Here is a 17,608-nt window from a genome sequence, read left to right as displayed (position 1 = left end):
TGCTACATTATAGATTTTTTATATCCCCCAGCTATTGTACATGTGTTGCTGCTGGTGGGTAATAGAGACAAAAACAAAGTTTTTTGACAAAAGATGTAATCTGCAGATGATATGTGAGAACCTCCAACTATGAGAACCTCATTATTTTCAAAATATAATAGGATTAATTATCACATCATCCATCCCTCCATCCATGCATCCATGACCAATATAATGTTTTTTCTACTGAGGTTCACTAGGATCTGCTGGAGCCAAGAGGTCAGCAGTCCATCACAGAGCCATGTATACATGAACACCCACACACTCACGTTCCCTCCTATAGGCAATTGAGAATCACCAATTAGCCTGACATAGTTGTTTTGAACTGCCAGAGGGCCCAGAGAAAATCTCTTCAAGCTCAGGGAACCATACTGCTGTGAGACAACACTGCTAATTAACTATATCCCAGTTTGTGTTTCATATTTACGTGTGATGTAAAATGTACAGCTAATAAATACAACTGTAATTACTAGCATATATAACCAAGTTACATTCATTTGAAAAATGTGTTAAAAGAAAAAACAAACAATGGATAACATGTCAACAGGCAATCCTACACAATTTCTTCTTATTCAATTAAACTCCTCCATTGAAACATACATTTAAATACATTATTCAACAAACTGGTGTACCAGCTTTGTTTTAATTACAATTATCAAAACATTCTAGTGTACCCAGAAGTATGTACAAAGTAACTGTTTACAGTCAGTGTACCAAACCATAAAAAAGAGTCTCAAGGCTGATTTATGGTTCCGCGTTACACCAACGCAGAACATCGCCGTACGGTACGCGGCGACGCACACCGTACGGTGCGCGTCGCCGCGTAGCTTACGCCGAAAGCTCTGCGTCGATTTAACGCGGAACCATAATTCAGACTGTGGTCTGACCCATGTAACAATTAGAACAAAGCCAAAAGAAAGCCAAAAGAAACATTTATTATTAATTTGTTGATTATCCTTGCAAAATTCCAGATCCACAAATCCAAATTCGCAAAAAACCCTCTTTTTTTACTTTTCATTGTGAATTAAAACAGTATCTGGACTCTATTAAGTATATCTATTAAATGTATGTAAATGTTTTGGATTTCTGTCATAATTTCATCCCACCCTGGCTGGTTATAATGTGTTGTTTTTTGTTTTTTATGTTATAGTTCAACGTGAAATTGCATAATGTGAAGTTTTGTTATCATTGTACTGTTTGCAAATGTAAAAAAAAAAAAAAAGACTTTACGGTCTGACGTTGTCGTTTTCCATTGGCTACACATGTTCTCATTCTGACCAATCACAGTGAACAATGAGACACAACCAGGAAGTCGAAGAAGTAAACTTTACAAGGTTCATGTCATGGATCTATAATATTAGGTTCATGTGCAGGTTCATTGCCGTCACATTTCACCACTAATTCCCCCCGTGCATGTCTCTGCATCATGGAGTTAAAGGATGTGGAGTTGTGTTGCTGTGCGGTCGAGGTTTCAGAGACTGGTTCCACGACCAGACCCTTGTGCTGCAGCGGAGTTCTGCTCCATCCACGGACTGGGATGATCATATGCACCGGGCTCCCGTTTGCACGGTTTTTAACTGAGAAGGAGACTTTCTCCTCCGAACCCGACTTCCTTCTCCCTCGCAGCTTCAGTGACAAACTTCAGATTCGCGTCAGCCTCTGTTCATCCTCCTGGCAGCAGCAGCAGGTGTCGGCCGAGCTGCTCATGCTGGTGAACTGCGTGGAGTTCAAACGAGCTTTCCTGGAAGCCTTTCAGCAGACAGACCGGTGGCGTTTCCATGGCAACGAGGAGGAGGATGATGATGGGGAGCTGGTCAGAGATGCCCAGTTCCTCAGCTGGTTTGCTGTGCTCAAAGCAGGTGTGTTGAGCCCAGAGGTGTCAAAAGTATTCACATTCATTACTCAGGTAGAAGTATAGATACTAGAGTTTAAAAATACTCCTGTAGAAGTTGAAGTATCAACTCAAGCCATTGAAAATGAATGCATCTTAGTATAATGCAAATATATTAAAGAACCATATATGTGTACTATTGAGCATTAACATGTGTTTCAGAGAGCAGAAGATATGATGACTAGTTGCCTATAAGTATTGTAATGGTGCAAAAAGTCAAACTTCAGAGGCATGTTATCATTTATCCTAACCTTTATTGGAATGTACATCCAAGTTTAGTTGCAGGAATCTGAGGGAACGGATGTAAGAACAAAACTGGACAAGAACATCTGAAACAACCACAACCAAATTCACTCTATCCGGATGGAGCAATTTAACTGGATAGTTTTTTTTTTAAGGCTGAAATGAAATAGAGTAACGAGGCTGTTTTTAAAATGTAAGGAGTAAAAAGTACAGATAATTGCGTGAAAATGTAAGGAGAAAAGTAAAAAGTCATCTGAAAAATAATTACTCCAGTGAAGTATAGATAACCAAAATTTCTACTTAAGTAAGGTAACGAAGTATTTGTACTTCGTTACTTGACATCTCTGGTTGAGCCATGACCAGGCCCCGGACAAAATAATCTAAGATGGGCCCCCCTGCGCCCGGATCTCTCCTTCTCCCTCTTCCTCTCCTCTCCCTCTGCTCTTCAGGTTTTTATACAAGCTAATGGACGTTAACATTAGAGCTAGCCAGTTAGGTTAAGTTACAAGGTTGGTAAACGTTGTAACTGTTTCTTACCTTGCTCTACGCTGACTTTATTAATTCCAGCTTCACCGTCACCACCCTTTTTAAAATATTTGTGTAGAGAATCTCTGAGGCCTCTATTTTCTTCTTCTCTTCTTCTCTTTTCTCTTCTTTTCTGAGCACCGGACTTGTGCTGACCGGACATTTTGACCATTCTAATGGTTGAATTAAATGATAACATCAAATTTTGATCAGCGGCCAAACCATTTTTGTGTTGGGGGTTCTTGACAACAAGGACAATTAGGAAGAAAACTAATAACAAGCTTTTATTTAACTCAAATACTACATATTTCTTCCACAAATAGGCATATTTTCAAACATTTTGAAAAATGATTCCATAATTTAATGAGAATTAAAAAAAAACATTATTATTACTATTTTTTTTTCAGTTCTGGGCCCCCCCCCTACCCTGGGCCCGGGACAACAGACCCGTTTGTCCCCCACTATCGGCGGGCGTGGCCATGACACCAGTGCGGATCCAGAGATGATCCACTGGCAGAGCAGCTCATCCCTCCAGAAAGGTCGCCCTGTCGTGGCGTGCGGCTCCCCCTTTGGCTCCCTCTGCTTAGATCTCTTCATCAGCACCCTCAGCACAGGCATCATCAGTAACCTCGCCGGAGACGACAACGCTGTCATCCTCACAGATGCCAGGTGCCTACCAGGCACAGAAGGAGGAGGCTTGTTTGTCGTGAACGGCACGGAGGGCGTGCGTCTCGTTGGGCTGATCGTGTCTCCATTTGGCTGGAAGGCAAATGAGTGGATAGGCCTCAGTCTGGTCTGCTCTTTTCACTTGATTTTCAGGAATGTCAAGCGTTGCACAAGTGCTAAAGATCTTCCCTGTGATGTTTGGCTCCAGAATGGAGAGCCAGACCTCCACATGACCGTCACACATGAGCCCAATGCTGCTGAGTACCCCACTGTGTGCCATGTGAACAGCGGGCAGGTCTGGGGGTCAGGAGTTTTTGTGTCCAGAAAGCTGGTGGTGACTTGCCGGCACGTTGTTAACAGCAAGTCTAAAGTTACCGTGAAGTTCCATCACAAGGACAGGTGAGGACACATTTATTACTTAAAAGTGGCTTTTAAGTGTTGGCAGCTTTTGTGTTCTCTGATCCGCACACGAAGGGTATGAAAGTCTGTCTAAATGTTAATATCAATCAGATTTTTGTTATACCCCATGATTCACAAAAAAAAACTATAAACTTGCAGCTAGAAAACACCAGAAACAGGTTAAAAGTTAAAATGACGATCAAATCAATAAGTATGGACAAAAAATAAATAAAATATAATAAAAATACAAAAGACTGACAGAAAAGTTAAGATAGATAGCTGAGTAACATTTAATTCAAAGCCAGGCAAAACGATTTGATTAATGCAGAAGTAGAATGGAATAAATTGTTTTGATAAATAAACAAGTAACTCAAATATATACAGATTTGATCACATCAGATTGAAAATGTCTCAGTTTGGCCTCAGACCCTTCACAGCATAAATACGTGTTATTGTGATTAAAATGTTCTTACCAGGTTTTATTAAATAGAATAGTTAAAACAATCCACTAGGAAGCTATAATGTTTCATATTAAATATTATTCATATTATTATTCATATTATTATTCATATTATTATTATTATTATTATTATATCATATTATTGTATTGAAAGATTGCTGTATATTTATGCATGGATGCTTTTTTTAATTTTTCTTATGGTGATTTCTGTCTTACTAGAGTGCATGATCTCGATGGCGATGTGCTATTCTCCACTAAAGAGTCTGCACCCTATGATCTGGCTTTTGTCCAGCTTCGAGTTCCCGTCCCAGAGGCAGTGCTCCCCCGGATGGCACAGAGTTTCAAACCAGGTTTGATTCCAAAAGGCTTTTTTAGTGGAGGTCTCTCTTTCTTAACACAGATAAAACTGCATGGTTCTTCTCCCTGTAGGTGAAGCTGTGGTTGTCGTGGGATATGGTGGGTTGGGGAAGACCTTGGGCCCGTCCCTGACCTGCGGCGTCCTCTCCAAAGCCATCAGTTTGAATAACCAGCCGGTCATGCTCCAGACCTCTTGTGCAGTACAAGCCGGGACCAGCGGGGGCGCTGTGGTTCACAAACATACGGGAGAGCTACTGGGTAAGGAGTGCAGTTCCTTCAACGCCACATACATCTCTTGAACAGTGGGGGGCACAGCGTGACCACAGAAAACTTCACTGTAATATACAACATGTGCAGAAAAAAAGAAAACCCCCAGCTGTGCATATCAGATCGTTCAATCTGCAATGCTGTATTTGCTGAGAAGAAAGCTTACCAATAATTTGCTGTATTGCAGGGATTGTGTCCAGCAACACAAGGGACTTGGCCGCACGAGTGACCTATCCACACCTCAACTTTAGCATCCCAGTGACTGTTTTTCAGAGACTGCTGCGGAAATTTCACCAGACAAAGGATGTTAATGTGTTCAAGGTGCTGAACGCCACAGAAAAGGAAGTCGCACGGGTGTGGAGGCTGCAAGGCACACAAAGCAAATTATAACGCAGGAGCGTTGCCCTTTGAGATACAATATAGATATATTTAAATCGAAATGTTAAAACTTGTTTTAGATAATCATATTGATTATGTTTCTATTTTACTTAAACAAATCTGGTATTTTCTTGAATTCAACAAAAGTACAACATTTCTCACTTTCAATTGTTGGAGACGAGCACAAAATCACAGCCGAGGAATATAATCTCAGAATCATGTGATACATTTTTAAATATTATGGACACTTCATATTAACAGATATGTAAAGTTTATATTAATACCTCCTTTGATTACTATTATTGCACTTTATAATTTCAAAATAAATGCATATCCTGGTAACAGTCTGTGTGCTGGGTATGTTTCTGTACAATTTTTTAATAAATAACCCTTCTTACAAACTTAGAGTCACCATGAAAACCATGAAGAACACAACTAAATTAGGGTTAACAGTAAAAAAAACAAATGTTAAAAGCATAAGATAAATGATAGTAGAAGGAACTACATCTGATCTTTACTTATTTTATGGTCACAGTGTCAAAGATGCTTTTTCTGTCAGTGTTTGAGGATTTAAACTTAGTTCTAGCGCATAAGGCTTGTCTTGATTTACTAAACAGGAAATATTCATCAGAACAGCTGACGCGCTGCTGAACATGATTGGTCCCTCCGGGTAATGGTGCTGCTTGTATCAGGTATTCAGACGTCTGTTGGAAGACATACTCACTCACACCATTTTAGTTTTCACCCACTGGGACATTGCTGGTACTGACTTCCATTATCACACAATGTAAAAATGAGAAATGACATTCAGGAAGATTTATTACTGTCAGCTTTTATGATACCAAGACCAGCTGGCCAGGCCTGAACTCACTTAAGGCTCTAACATACCACAGGGTTTCTGTTTCACTGTTCCCAGACTGAATAGTTCACAGCAGAGAGAGGCTTTAGCAATCCCTGGGAGGCTGAGGAGAGATGTTTCTATAGGTGCCGTGCTTTTAGAAGTGCCGATAGGCACACCAGGGTCTGTATCTAATTTCTGTTGGTTCTCCATGGCTACAGCATGAGCACCACTTCACTGCAGAACAAGTAAGGCAGGAGGAGAAGTGAGCTGGCAATAAGATCTGTGACAATACAATCTGCTACTGCGAAAACAAGTCAGACAGAGGAGATTTATGTGGTGGTTTTTCAAATACACCTGCAAAAAAGGTGCGTTATAACATTTTGTACTCCACAAAACAAAAACGGGAACATTTAATCTTCAAAGTATAAACATGTAATCGGTTAAACTGTAAGGATATGAATCTGTCCACTTAGAAAACATAAGAGATTGTAAATCAATGTCACGTGCTTTGCTGTCAGTTAAAATGCCAACAGGATTAGTAGAGACATAAAAACAAAACAGAACCCCCAAAAAGGGAGTGTGGATGTCATAGACCAGGGGTCGGCAACCCAAAATGTTGAAAGAGCCATATTGGACCAAAAACGCAAAAAACAAATATGTCTGGAGCCGCAAAAATTGAAAATTCTTGTATAAGCCTTAGAATGAAGGCAATACATGCTGCATGTTTCTATTTTACTTATTACTGGAGGAAGATTTTTTTTTTCATTATGCACTTCAAGAAAAAAGTCAAAATGTCGAGAAAAAAGTCGAAATGTTGAGATTAATGTTGAAGTACAATCTTGACAAAAAAGTCGAAATGTCAAGAAAAAAGTCGAAATGTTGAGGAAAAAAGTCAAAATTTCAAGAAAAAAGTTGAAATGTTGAGATTAAAAAAGAAAGGAAAAGGGAAGAAAAGAGTAAAAGAGAAAAAAATAAGAAAGAAAGAGATAAAAAAGAGAAAAAAAGGAAAAAAATAAGGAAAAAGGGAAAACATTTTTGAAAAAGCTCCAGGAGCCACTAGGGCGGCGCTAAAGAGCCGCATGCGGCTCTAGAGCCGCGGGTTGCCGACCCCTGTCATAGACAATTGCTCTGTGCTTATCCTACCTGGCAGATTCCTACTGTGTTGTGCAAGTGTGTTTGTAACTGCTGGTAAGATGCAGCTGCACATGGAGTCCAATCAGGTGGTACAGGTTGTGCAGCTACCTGTAATGTGATGTCTCTCAGCTCATATCTTTCACCAAGCAGTCACAAACAGACTTCATGAGGGTGGCCTGAGGGCCAGATGTTCTCCATTGTGACCTATGCTCCCAGTCCAGCACTGTGCAGCTTGACCGGCATTCACCAGAGACCATCAGAGTTGGCAGGCCTGCCTATGGCACCGTATTATCTTCACAGATAAGAGCAGGTTTACACTGATGGCCTGTAGTGGATGTTAAAGAGTTTCAAGAGGCTGTGGTGAATGTTACACTGCCTGTAACATGGCCCAGCATGACCAGTTAGGTGTGGCAGGGGGGGGGTCAATGTCTGGAGAGGCATATCCTTGGAGGGTTGAATTTGGAGTTAAAATAATGTACAAACATAAAACAATTTAAGAAGAAATATAAAAACATAGTTTATTTGAGGTATAAAAGTGAAGACTGTGTTTAAAGATCAGCAGCTGTGTGTGTTTTGCAATTTCGTCATGTTGTCTTTGTATGTTTGTATAGATATACATATTATATTTATATCATAGTCATATTATATTTATATCATAGTTATATTCGATTTATGATAGAGCTTACATTTGGTATTAAACAGGTTATTTTTGTAAAAATTATATATATTTATTTATATAAATTAGTGTATTGTATAAAACGTAAATACAGGCATATAATTTATGTTTAGTTGTGGAAAAGGGGTGGGATTAAATACGTTTATACTTCCTCCCACTCCTTTTCGAACATGTAACTGAAATATGTTTTTTGATTTTTTTTCTCTTTATGTGGTGGAATGCCCACCTGTATTTGTTTCTCTTATCTTTTTTTTCTTGCTTTCTTTTTTATACATGTTCAAAATAAATAAAAACGAACGAACGAAGGGTTGCACAGACCTCAATGTGATAGCCAAAAGAATCCCATCTGCTGCTCAGTACGTTGATGAAGTCCTGAAACTGATTGTAAGACTATGTTGATAAGGGTCATGGGTTCCTCCTGGTGCAGGAGGTTCCTTAATGGTGAAGGGATTGATACCATTGACTGGCCCTCCCGTTTCCCCATCATCTTAATCATCTAAGGAGTGTTGTGTATTAGCACATCAGACTGGCAAGTACAACCACAGGCTGTCCAGCAGCTCACGAGGGTCCAGGTCCAGGTTTGGGTAAAGATCTCCCAGGACTCCATCCACTGAGTCATCAGGAGCCTTCTCTGAGGTTATCTGGAGGGTATAAAGGCATGAGGAGGCTGCACATGTTACTGGATCACAGTGGAAGTTGTCGTGATAAAGCTTAGGCAAGTTGTAAAAGCTCATAATATTGCTTCTTATTTTTGTTTTCGGGGTGATTTGGATTTCAGCCCTGAATGGGTTGATTATTTCCATGTCAAAACTATTCATAAATGTATTTTGTTTTCAACAAATGACAAAATTTCCACTTGCAAAGATATTCAATTTGAATAATTCCCTCATTATATTCTGCTGTGTGATTTAGGTGTTCTGTAAATTTTAAAGGACATTTGCTCCCTGTTAATGCTTCTGATGTTAAATCTGTCATATCAAATAACTCAACATAGTTTGTTTTTTTACTTTAAAAGCACAATTTTAAGTAACTATCTCCAAATACATGTGAATTGTAAAGCTACAAATGTAATACAAACATACTTTTTGAGTGCAGAAAAACATTTGCGGCAGGCACCTGCACCACTGCATGTACAGTTTACAGTACAAGTGTTGTACCTGTGTGAATGAGTGACACTTTCTAAAGTACCTTGTTGGAGTTTGACAAGTTTAAAATTACATCTTCACCCTCATATTACCACTGGGCTAATGGCAATGTTTGCCAATGCAAACATGATGAGCCGAAGCAGCAAAAGCTGTCCAAGCCCTGCAGCTCCATCGGGTGAGACTTTTCTTTACACCTTCACAGGTGTGGCCCATTGTTCCGAGACGCTTGCAAACAGACACCTCATTCATTTTGTGATTTTTGAGTCGCTTGTGGGTGTTCTACTGAAATGAATGACACAACAGAGCTACAGGGAAAACTTTCCACGCCTGAGATGTCAGCATATAATAGGTGTACAGTATTTATCATGTTGAATTCGATATGCTGTATCCTACTACTTGTCCTTCTTTAAAAACTTTCCATCCCAGAGGTCTCTACACCTTTTTCATCTTATCGGTTATAAAGACCTGGATCACCTTGAGTAATGTTTTTGTGTGTGTGTGTGTGTGTGTGTGTGTGTGTGTGTGTGTGTGTGTGTGTGTGTGTGTGTGTGTGTGTGTGTGTGTGTGTGTGTGTGTGTGTGTGTGTGTGTGTGTGTGTGTGTGTGTGTGTGTGTGTGTGTGTGTGTGTGTGTGTGTGTGTGTGTGTGGAGGGGGAGTCCTTTATTTTTGCACCATAACATTTGGTGGCATAGAGGCTGGAGATTTCTGACATCATTCAGTACGATGGAGTCCAAGGTTGTTCATTTCAGTCTTAGGGCCTGATTTACTAAAGGTTTGCGTGCGTAAAAACGTGTGCAAACTTGACATCACCCGCAAACCAATGTGCAAGCTGATCTACTAACAGCGTGCAAAGAGGACTGCGCCTCTCAAATGAGCAAAATAGCACACGCGCTTGCCCTGATGAATAATCAATATGGGGCGTACCCGCCAGAAATCGCTAAATACTGGGAGGGGAAAATGCAAATATGTCCATTTACCAAACGCAATGAGATTTACCAAGCCTGAAAGTTTTTGCGGGGATTGTGATTGCGTCTGTATTTAATACATTCGAAAGGAAGGTGCTAATCTGCCCAGCATTACGCAGGGATGCTTGTTGGTGCCTGATTTGAGGACTGGGGTGGGGATGGCTCAACTTGTGGTGAGGATTCTCCACATGCAAAAGGAGAAATATTTTATTTGAATGTTAAATTGAGTATTTTTCAGCAAAAGGTTGCCACAGGAGGCACATTCATTTTTTTATTTGTGATAATAAATAAATCACGTGTTTTCATGGAGAAAAAAGTGTTTCTTATTGTGCGCCTATACTTGTTCTGCAGTTGTCATACCCCGGTCCGGTGTTGTGCCGTATTCAGCACCCCTGCCGTGAAAAGCACCCCCTCGTCTGACAAAATGATATTCTCATTCCGTGTCACGTTCTGTTTAGCGTCCAGTTTTGTGTTAATGATTCATGTTTAAATGCGCTCATGGATTCCACAATAGTCATACGTTCCCACAATCACAGTCACAGATAACAAAAATCGGGTAAATGGTTATTGATGTCATTAATTAATAGCCTGCTTACTGTGTTGTCTTCCATAATATTTGTAAATATATATAATATAAACTCCTAAGTATGTGTTTGTGTGAGTGTGTATATATAAATATATTGAAGTGTCAGTGTGTTGTTTTTTTTCTTGGTCTACTTATCATTGAATATACGAGGGGGTGCTTTTCACGGCAGGGGTGCTGAATACGGCACAACAATTTGCCTCTTCCACTAATATCTCTAACTCCAACTCGTCAAATTTCATTTTGCGCTCGCAAACCGTAAGACACGCAACACCTCATTTAAATACTGCGGTTTGCACCTGTTATCAATTGCGCACGCAATCTTAGTTGATCACCCGCAAAACACACAACAACACGCGCAAACTTTTTCAGTGCACACGCAATTTAGTACTCTTTATTTAGGATCTTAGTAAATCGGGCCCTTAGAGTTTTGCAGCTGTCACTGAATACATACTGTTCTTTGAAAAAAAAAACATCTTACATGTGATAAGGGAAAAAAAAAGCCCAAACTCAGGTGAATGATGGCCAGCTTGGCCACAGCGATAAGTTTATTTTATTTTATTTTTTTAATTAAACACAATATTTGATCCACATTATGATACGATGTACACTTGTCAGCTAAGCAGTATAATCTGCTAGTCTTTCAAGGCATTGACTAGTAGGTGACATTCTGTCTTCTGATACACACATTATGTACAAGCTAAAGTGATGGGGGAAGCTTCTTTATGAATGAGACAGAGCACTACTGTCACATATGAGCCAAAGCGCATGACATTGAAATTATAAAGTCAACGGGTGCTTTTCAATATTCAAATGTGGCTTCTTGTCTTTGTTGGCAGTTTCCCACCTAAAAAACCAAAGCTGGTTATTGAAATATTGTTGACCTATAAACACGAAAGAAACCAATTTGGACTATTGAGATGCACCCCAAAAAAGCTCAATTTAATGCAACCACAATAACGAGCACCTGCTTCTTAAAATCTCTATTATGCAATAGCTGAAAACTTCTCAAAGATTGTTCAAAGGACAAACAACAAAAGAGAACAAAGATTCACAAGTACGAAGGACAAAAATCTCGACTCAGGACCCGAAATTCTAAACAGTGACATTTCCCCCTCCCTTGCTAAGAACATCCTGTAATGTTAAATCCTCCCATAAGCATGTTGACCCTCCCAATTTATTAAGACCCTCTTGCTCACATTTTCCTAAGTGAGTGTTTGTTCAGTGTGAGCAATTCATCATGTCCATATACCTGCAGGATGTGTGTGTGTGTGTGAGTGTGTGTGTGCTTGGGACCATCAAAATGTTCCTGCGGAGAAGCTGGAATAAACGTTGGCCAACTACCAGATGTATCCCCCATCATCCACCTCTCCGACCTCTCCCTCTTCCTCTTCAGCCTCCTCTGCAGTCTCCTCAGCTTCCTTCTCCTCCTCGTCCTCCCATCCAACCCCGCTGCCAAAATCTCCCGAATATGTCATTTCATAATCTGAAAGAAGGAGAGAAATAAAACTTCCAGCAGCGGCAGGGAATGTGGGGAAATTGAATTATCCACTGCGTGCCGTCGCGCTATAAACTCAGCTTGATGGAGACGTACCTATTCCAAAGACAAAATGATGAGATCGCTCTACAAACATCGAGTCCAGTTGCAAAGCAAAAAAAAAAAGAAAAACTATTGAGGGATGTGTTTGACGGTCTGGATTTTAATAGCCTTTTTCCAACCCTTACCGGGGAACCATTCTTATCAAGCACAAGTTCAGTTCAAGCAGGATTCATTTATCTTGTAAGATTTTTCTCACAGCGACAAGCAGCGTTTTTAGAATGCAAATGACTCCAGACACATGCACATGGGACCGGTCCCTGAAGTGAGCTATGTTGCATCGTGCCTCAGTCATTTACTGTATGATAGAGGAGGCCTTGTGCAGAATGCACGTGGGGTTACAGCAAAGAAGCAGGCTTATACGCATAGGATATTCTGGGTACATTCACTTTTCAAGTTCAGATTCTGTTCAGCTGATGAAATCTGCGGGACTTACCACAGTCTGGCTTGCCGCGGATCCTAGATCCAGCTACTTCTCCTCCGTTCTGGTCAACACACCAGCACTCCCCCCTGTCACACTGCTGCTTCCTATAGTAACCGTCTTCATTGCAGCTGGGGATGAATCGACCTGGCAATGCCATGAACACACATAAATAGATATGGATCAAGAGTAGTAAAATGACTTTACCCTACATACCACAAAGTCTCTCCAACTCATGAGTAAGGTTGGCTTCTCTGGTGGAGAAATGTAATCTTGAAAGGTTGTTTTTGGAGATTTTCTGGTATAAGAAGGTAGTTGGCTTATGCAGCGCTTTATGCTTCCAAAAGCTGTTTAAGAAAATAGCAAGCATACAGTGCAAATAGCAGTCTATGTGTTCATGCGTTTGTTATCCGACCATTTCTTTCTTTTTTTTATCCTTTTGATGGTTTCTTCTGACTTTAGAAAGTTCATCAATCTGTTGCTTTTTCATCAGTTTTTGTTCTGTTCATTATTCCAACTGAGACAATAAATAACCCAGATTTCCATCTCCCTACTTCACTGGTGACTGCCCCGGCTTCACAGTCATTAAAATTGCCTTTTGTTTTTGCTGCTAGTTTAACTGTAATGTCCCTTTAGTTCTGGTGTTTTATATTTAAAATATTCAATTAAGGGAATGCCTGCATCTATTCACTGCTAATAAAAACAATGCACATACACAGTTATGCTCATAGACTTTCAATCACGAGACAAGATAAGCCAAGAAATGTATCTCAATTGACTTCTAATCTCAGTCAACCTTTTATTGTATAAATCACCTTTGAATCACATTTGAAGGTCTATTTAAGAGACGATTATGCTCATTTTGTGAATTATAGCCTAGTTCTAGTATAATGCTTGAGGGCAGGGCTGAGATGCGACTGCGGTGGTGACATAGCGGTGTCTGTGTGAACTTTTTACAGATTGATATTAGGGCTGTCAGTTTAGCGCGTTAATTAGATTAATTAATTACACTGTTAATTAACGCATTATGAAAATTAGTGCAATTAATTATGAGTGGCAAAGCATTTTAAATTTGGCCCATTGAAGGACCCGTAGGCCACTTGGCAGGTCACTTCCCACCTGCGTGGCTAGTCAAACAAAGTACGGCGACAGACCTGGACGCGACTCAGGGAAGCAAGGCGAGCAAATCTTTGCTAGGGCCTTTGAACGGCAAGTTTATGTAAAGAAAGAAGACGGGACTATCAACAAGAACGCGGTGATTTGTGCATTTTGTAAAAAAGAATTTTCCTATCACCGGAGCTGCTCCAGCCTGAATTATCATTTAAACGTTAAACATGTCCGGACAAGTTCCACTGTAAACGTTACGGGTACTAGTGCTAGCGTGAGCTCACTTCGCCAACCCACACTTGCAGAATCTGGGAAACGAATTGAGCAAAGCCACGACAGAAAAACTGACAAACTCAATCACAAAGTGGGTTGCTGCTGATTGCAGTCCAATTCCAATCGTGGACGACGATTGAAATTGGTCCCGGCCCAACGTGCACAGATCCACGACCATCTGAACAGGAAGATATTTTTTCTTTTGAATTTCATTTATGAAACACACTTCACCAATAAAAATGTGGATTTCAAAGCTTCTCTTCTTAGTGTATTCAATTGATTAGTCATGCACTGCAATTTTGTAATGTCCTAGAATTCGAATTCTTTATTTGGGGACCTTTAGCAGATATGAGATTAAAATGCGATTAATTAGATTAATTAATTTTTTTAATCGCCTGACAGCACTAATTGATATTATTTTTTTCTGACTTCATTCTGTGGAATAAGGACGGAACTGGTTGCAAATCTATGATGAAGGAAAAAAATTTAAATTTGGACCGGAAATATTATAATTCTGAACTATTAGGTTTACACATATTACAAGACAATAACACATTGGCCATACCTAACCTTGCTATCATGTCTTTGGAGACAGATGCATGTGTAATGAAGTTAAATGTAGACACTAATAATGTTATAACAGTATAAAAAAAACAATATGGGGTGAAAAGTGAACGTCAGTGCAATCTTTCAGGGGGGACGTCTGAGTGTCTTGCTGGCAGGCCTGCTGTCCAGTGTCCTTGGAGAGTCTTGATTAAGAACCAAGTCAGGCAACCACAATCTGCAGTGCTCACACAGACACACACACTCCTGTCCAAATATGTACACACACATTCTCATATTCACCCGTTTACTCATACATGTAGGACAGACTGATGGCTGTAATTCTCTGCCGTCTGTCAGTATAGAGTTTTAATCCACAGGGTTGATCAAGGACTAATCTCCACCTCCTGCTTGTACTCTGCTCAATGAAAATCGTCACTAAGTAAATACATATCTAATTGGGTTGAAATGCTTTTATTAGAAAACAAATACCCACCAAACTTTCTCTTGCCGCCATCCAGTATTTGGATCCTCTCCAGTTCAGCCAGGCAGGGGGGCTCTTGAAAGATACATAGGAGGTAATGCCACAGTTAGCGTCAGAAGAAGAAGAGTGGAAAAAATATCAAAGAGCATAATTGAACTCTGTATTGAAATTAAACCACGTTTTCCTGCAATATCTAAATTAATTCTCAAGCATCGATGTTCTAAATAAAGCACTGACCTACAGAGTTTCTGTTCAGCTGGTTGGCGGATATTTTCGATCTCTTGAGAGCTGTGGGAAAACTGGGTTGTCAACCAGCGGCAGGAATGTTTTAATTCCCTTTATGGGATGACCTTCTCACCTCATAAAGATATAGGTGGCCAAATAGGGGGTATGAATAGTGATGGATCAGGACAAAACACAGAGGCTAGTACACCTGAGCGTCTGGAAGCTCAAAATGTGCACCAAGAGGAAAATGCCGGCATGCAGACATGAGACTGTGCCCTTCGACACAAACTTCACATTACTCCCAGATTACTCACTCTCTCTCCAAAAGCAGAGGCACCATTCAGCAGTGGAGACCTTGCCGTCCATGTAAGAGTCGCAGGAGTTGAAGAAGGGACGGATGCAGATCTCGTACTTGTCCAGGTTGATGGCAGCCAGTTCAGCCTGGTCCAGATACAGGTCATTGTTGGTGTCCAGTTTGGAGAACATCCAGCCTATGGAGTCCTTACAACTGGCTACCAGGCTCCTGTCCAGCACTGTCCACATAAAGACAAACTATCACTTATATCAGACGCCAGCAACACAAATGGAAAATACAGCCATGCCGGTGCACAGAAAAATATCTGCAGGTTTTTTTTGTTTAAAAAAAAATATATCTGCAGGTTTCTTTCAGTTATTATTAATTTTATCCTCCCTGGTGTATGTTTACAAAAAGCATTTCTTGTTTATATGTTTCTTCTTCTCTTTCTTTTTTGCTGCATTTGTATTTTTTCGTCTTTTTTTATGCTTCCGGCAGTTTGCAAACAAAAAGAAAATGCACATCAAAGCCACCTCGTCCTCAACTGTGTTATTTCTTCAGTCAACAGTTCCTGTGTGGTGTAACGGTGTAATGGAGACATGCTGGTCCACCCTAGAGGTTCCTGTCCGGTGGTTTACTCTGAATCCCTGCTAATAAAAACACACCTATAGAGTGGCTTTAAAGTTTGTAGAGACCAATGGTTGCTGCTAAAAAGCTGGAAGATCATTTATTATGGTCTATTTTTTTGACTACATAAGACGTTTTGTCTAAGAAATCATGTCTGGTTGACAATAGGACTAGATCTACATTGATCTCACCTAGGCCTGGGCGATTTTGGACAAAAATAAAATCCCGATTTTTTTCTCTGAAACCCTGATTTTCGATTTCGATTTCGATTTTTTTGGTAAAACTACAAAAGACAATGGAATAAATTGTTTCAAATATTTTATCTTTATTTTTAAAGAAAAATAGCAAACGAATGTCCCTATTGGGAATGAAGTGCAATTGAAAGATACTGTAAATCCTCCTTGAGTTTAGTAAAGTGACAACATTTATAATTTTCTTGACCAAACAAAGATGACTAAACGAGCTCTGTCTGTAATGCAGCCAGCTGAAAAAAAGGAAAATCAATTTTCCGATTTTCCTTTTTTTAACATCGTCTTGATTAATAAATCCGATTTAGATTTAAAATCGATTAATCGCACAGCCCTAATCTCACCTTGTGGAGTAAGGCATTGCTTTTTTTTCACCAACACAGATGGATTTCTGTGCAGTCCTTGAAATGGTTAACAGTACTTCGCTTATGGAAATGATGCTACACATAGGTTGAATGCTGACTGAATAAACGTTAGCTTTAGTTAGGGGGGAGCTGGTGATAACTGATTTCATCACAGATGATGAATATCCAAAGACAATAAACAGTGAATAAGCCCAGATGACAAACAGGAACAATGTCTGCACTGATCTTTTTTATTCTCAAACTCCACTTTATTTAGTCAATTCCTAACAACACAGATAGTTGTACCTTGTGATTTCTCATTTTTCTGTAAGACATCAAACCTAAAAACATAACTAAACACAATGCGCGCCTCAGATCTTTATTTGCCCCCCAGATGCACCAACTCACTACAACATTTAGTGAACACTTTAACGCTTTAACCTTCCCTACTTGACACCTTTCATCAGCGTTGGCTGTTTTCTTTCACATTTCTTTCGTTTTTGTTGCTATTGTCAGTGATTTTTTCCTTTAGAATGTGATTCATTCATGTGCAGTCTCCATCTCCTCTGGCTCGTTTGGTTTTCTACTTAAATACTATTTTCATATTTCTTATCTTCCTTCTTTTTCACCATCTAAGGGCCAACTTTGTCAGAGAATAAAAGATAAGAGGTTAAGAGACATCAGAGTGCAAGAGCAAGTGTGGCAGGGTGGAGGAGCTGCAGCCACTCAGGCTGATTAGGGCACAGGTGGGCCCAATCAGCCTCTCCACCCTGCCAGCCTTCATAAGGCATAGCTGCACAGCAGCAAGGGCTCTGCTGCTGAGGTGCTGCTGGCGTGAGGTGCTTGTGCACTGGGTCCTGGGTGATTTGAGTTAA

General features: G+C 40.1%; 2 protein-coding genes across 3 annotated transcripts in view; one reads left to right on the top strand and one right to left on the bottom strand.

Moving 5' to 3' along the window:
- The first annotated feature begins 1,351 nt into the window (after positions 1-1,351).
- Positions 1,352-5,634, top strand: tysnd1 (trypsin like peroxisomal matrix peptidase 1). The gene is made up of 5 exons (XM_061744982.1): positions 1,352-1,898; positions 3,106-3,763; positions 4,443-4,573; positions 4,653-4,838; positions 5,035-5,634. The coding sequence occupies exons 1-5, from the start codon at positions 1,466-1,468 to the stop codon at positions 5,235-5,237; spliced, it is 1,611 nt and encodes a 536-aa protein (XP_061600966.1). The 5' UTR covers positions 1,352-1,465; the 3' UTR covers positions 5,238-5,634.
- Positions 5,635-11,104: 5,470 nt separating this feature from the next.
- Positions 11,105-17,608, bottom strand: part of spock2 (SPARC (osteonectin), cwcv and kazal like domains proteoglycan 2) — a 45,527-nt gene continuing 39,023 nt past the window's right edge. The window contains exons 7-11 of one of the 2 annotated variants that reach the window (XM_061745572.1): positions 15,534-15,752; positions 15,007-15,069; positions 12,603-12,734; positions 12,164-12,193; positions 11,105-12,055 (exon numbers count right to left, since the gene is read on the bottom strand). In XM_061745572.1, coding sequence (XP_061601556.1) covers positions 11,910-12,055; positions 12,164-12,193; positions 12,603-12,734; positions 15,007-15,069; positions 15,534-15,752 — 590 coding nt within the window. In that variant the 3' untranslated portion in view covers positions 11,105-11,909. The remainder of the gene's footprint in view (positions 12,056-12,163; positions 12,194-12,602; positions 12,735-15,006; positions 15,070-15,533; positions 15,753-17,608) is intronic. The other variant, XM_061745573.1, reaches the window with a different exon arrangement.

The sequence above is a fragment of the Cololabis saira genome, chromosome 17, assembly GCF_033807715.1.
Source record: "Cololabis saira isolate AMF1-May2022 chromosome 17, fColSai1.1, whole genome shotgun sequence".
Lineage (NCBI taxonomy): Eukaryota > Metazoa > Chordata > Actinopteri > Beloniformes > Belonidae > Cololabis > Cololabis saira.
This window is presented reverse-complemented; position numbering and strand designations above follow the sequence as displayed.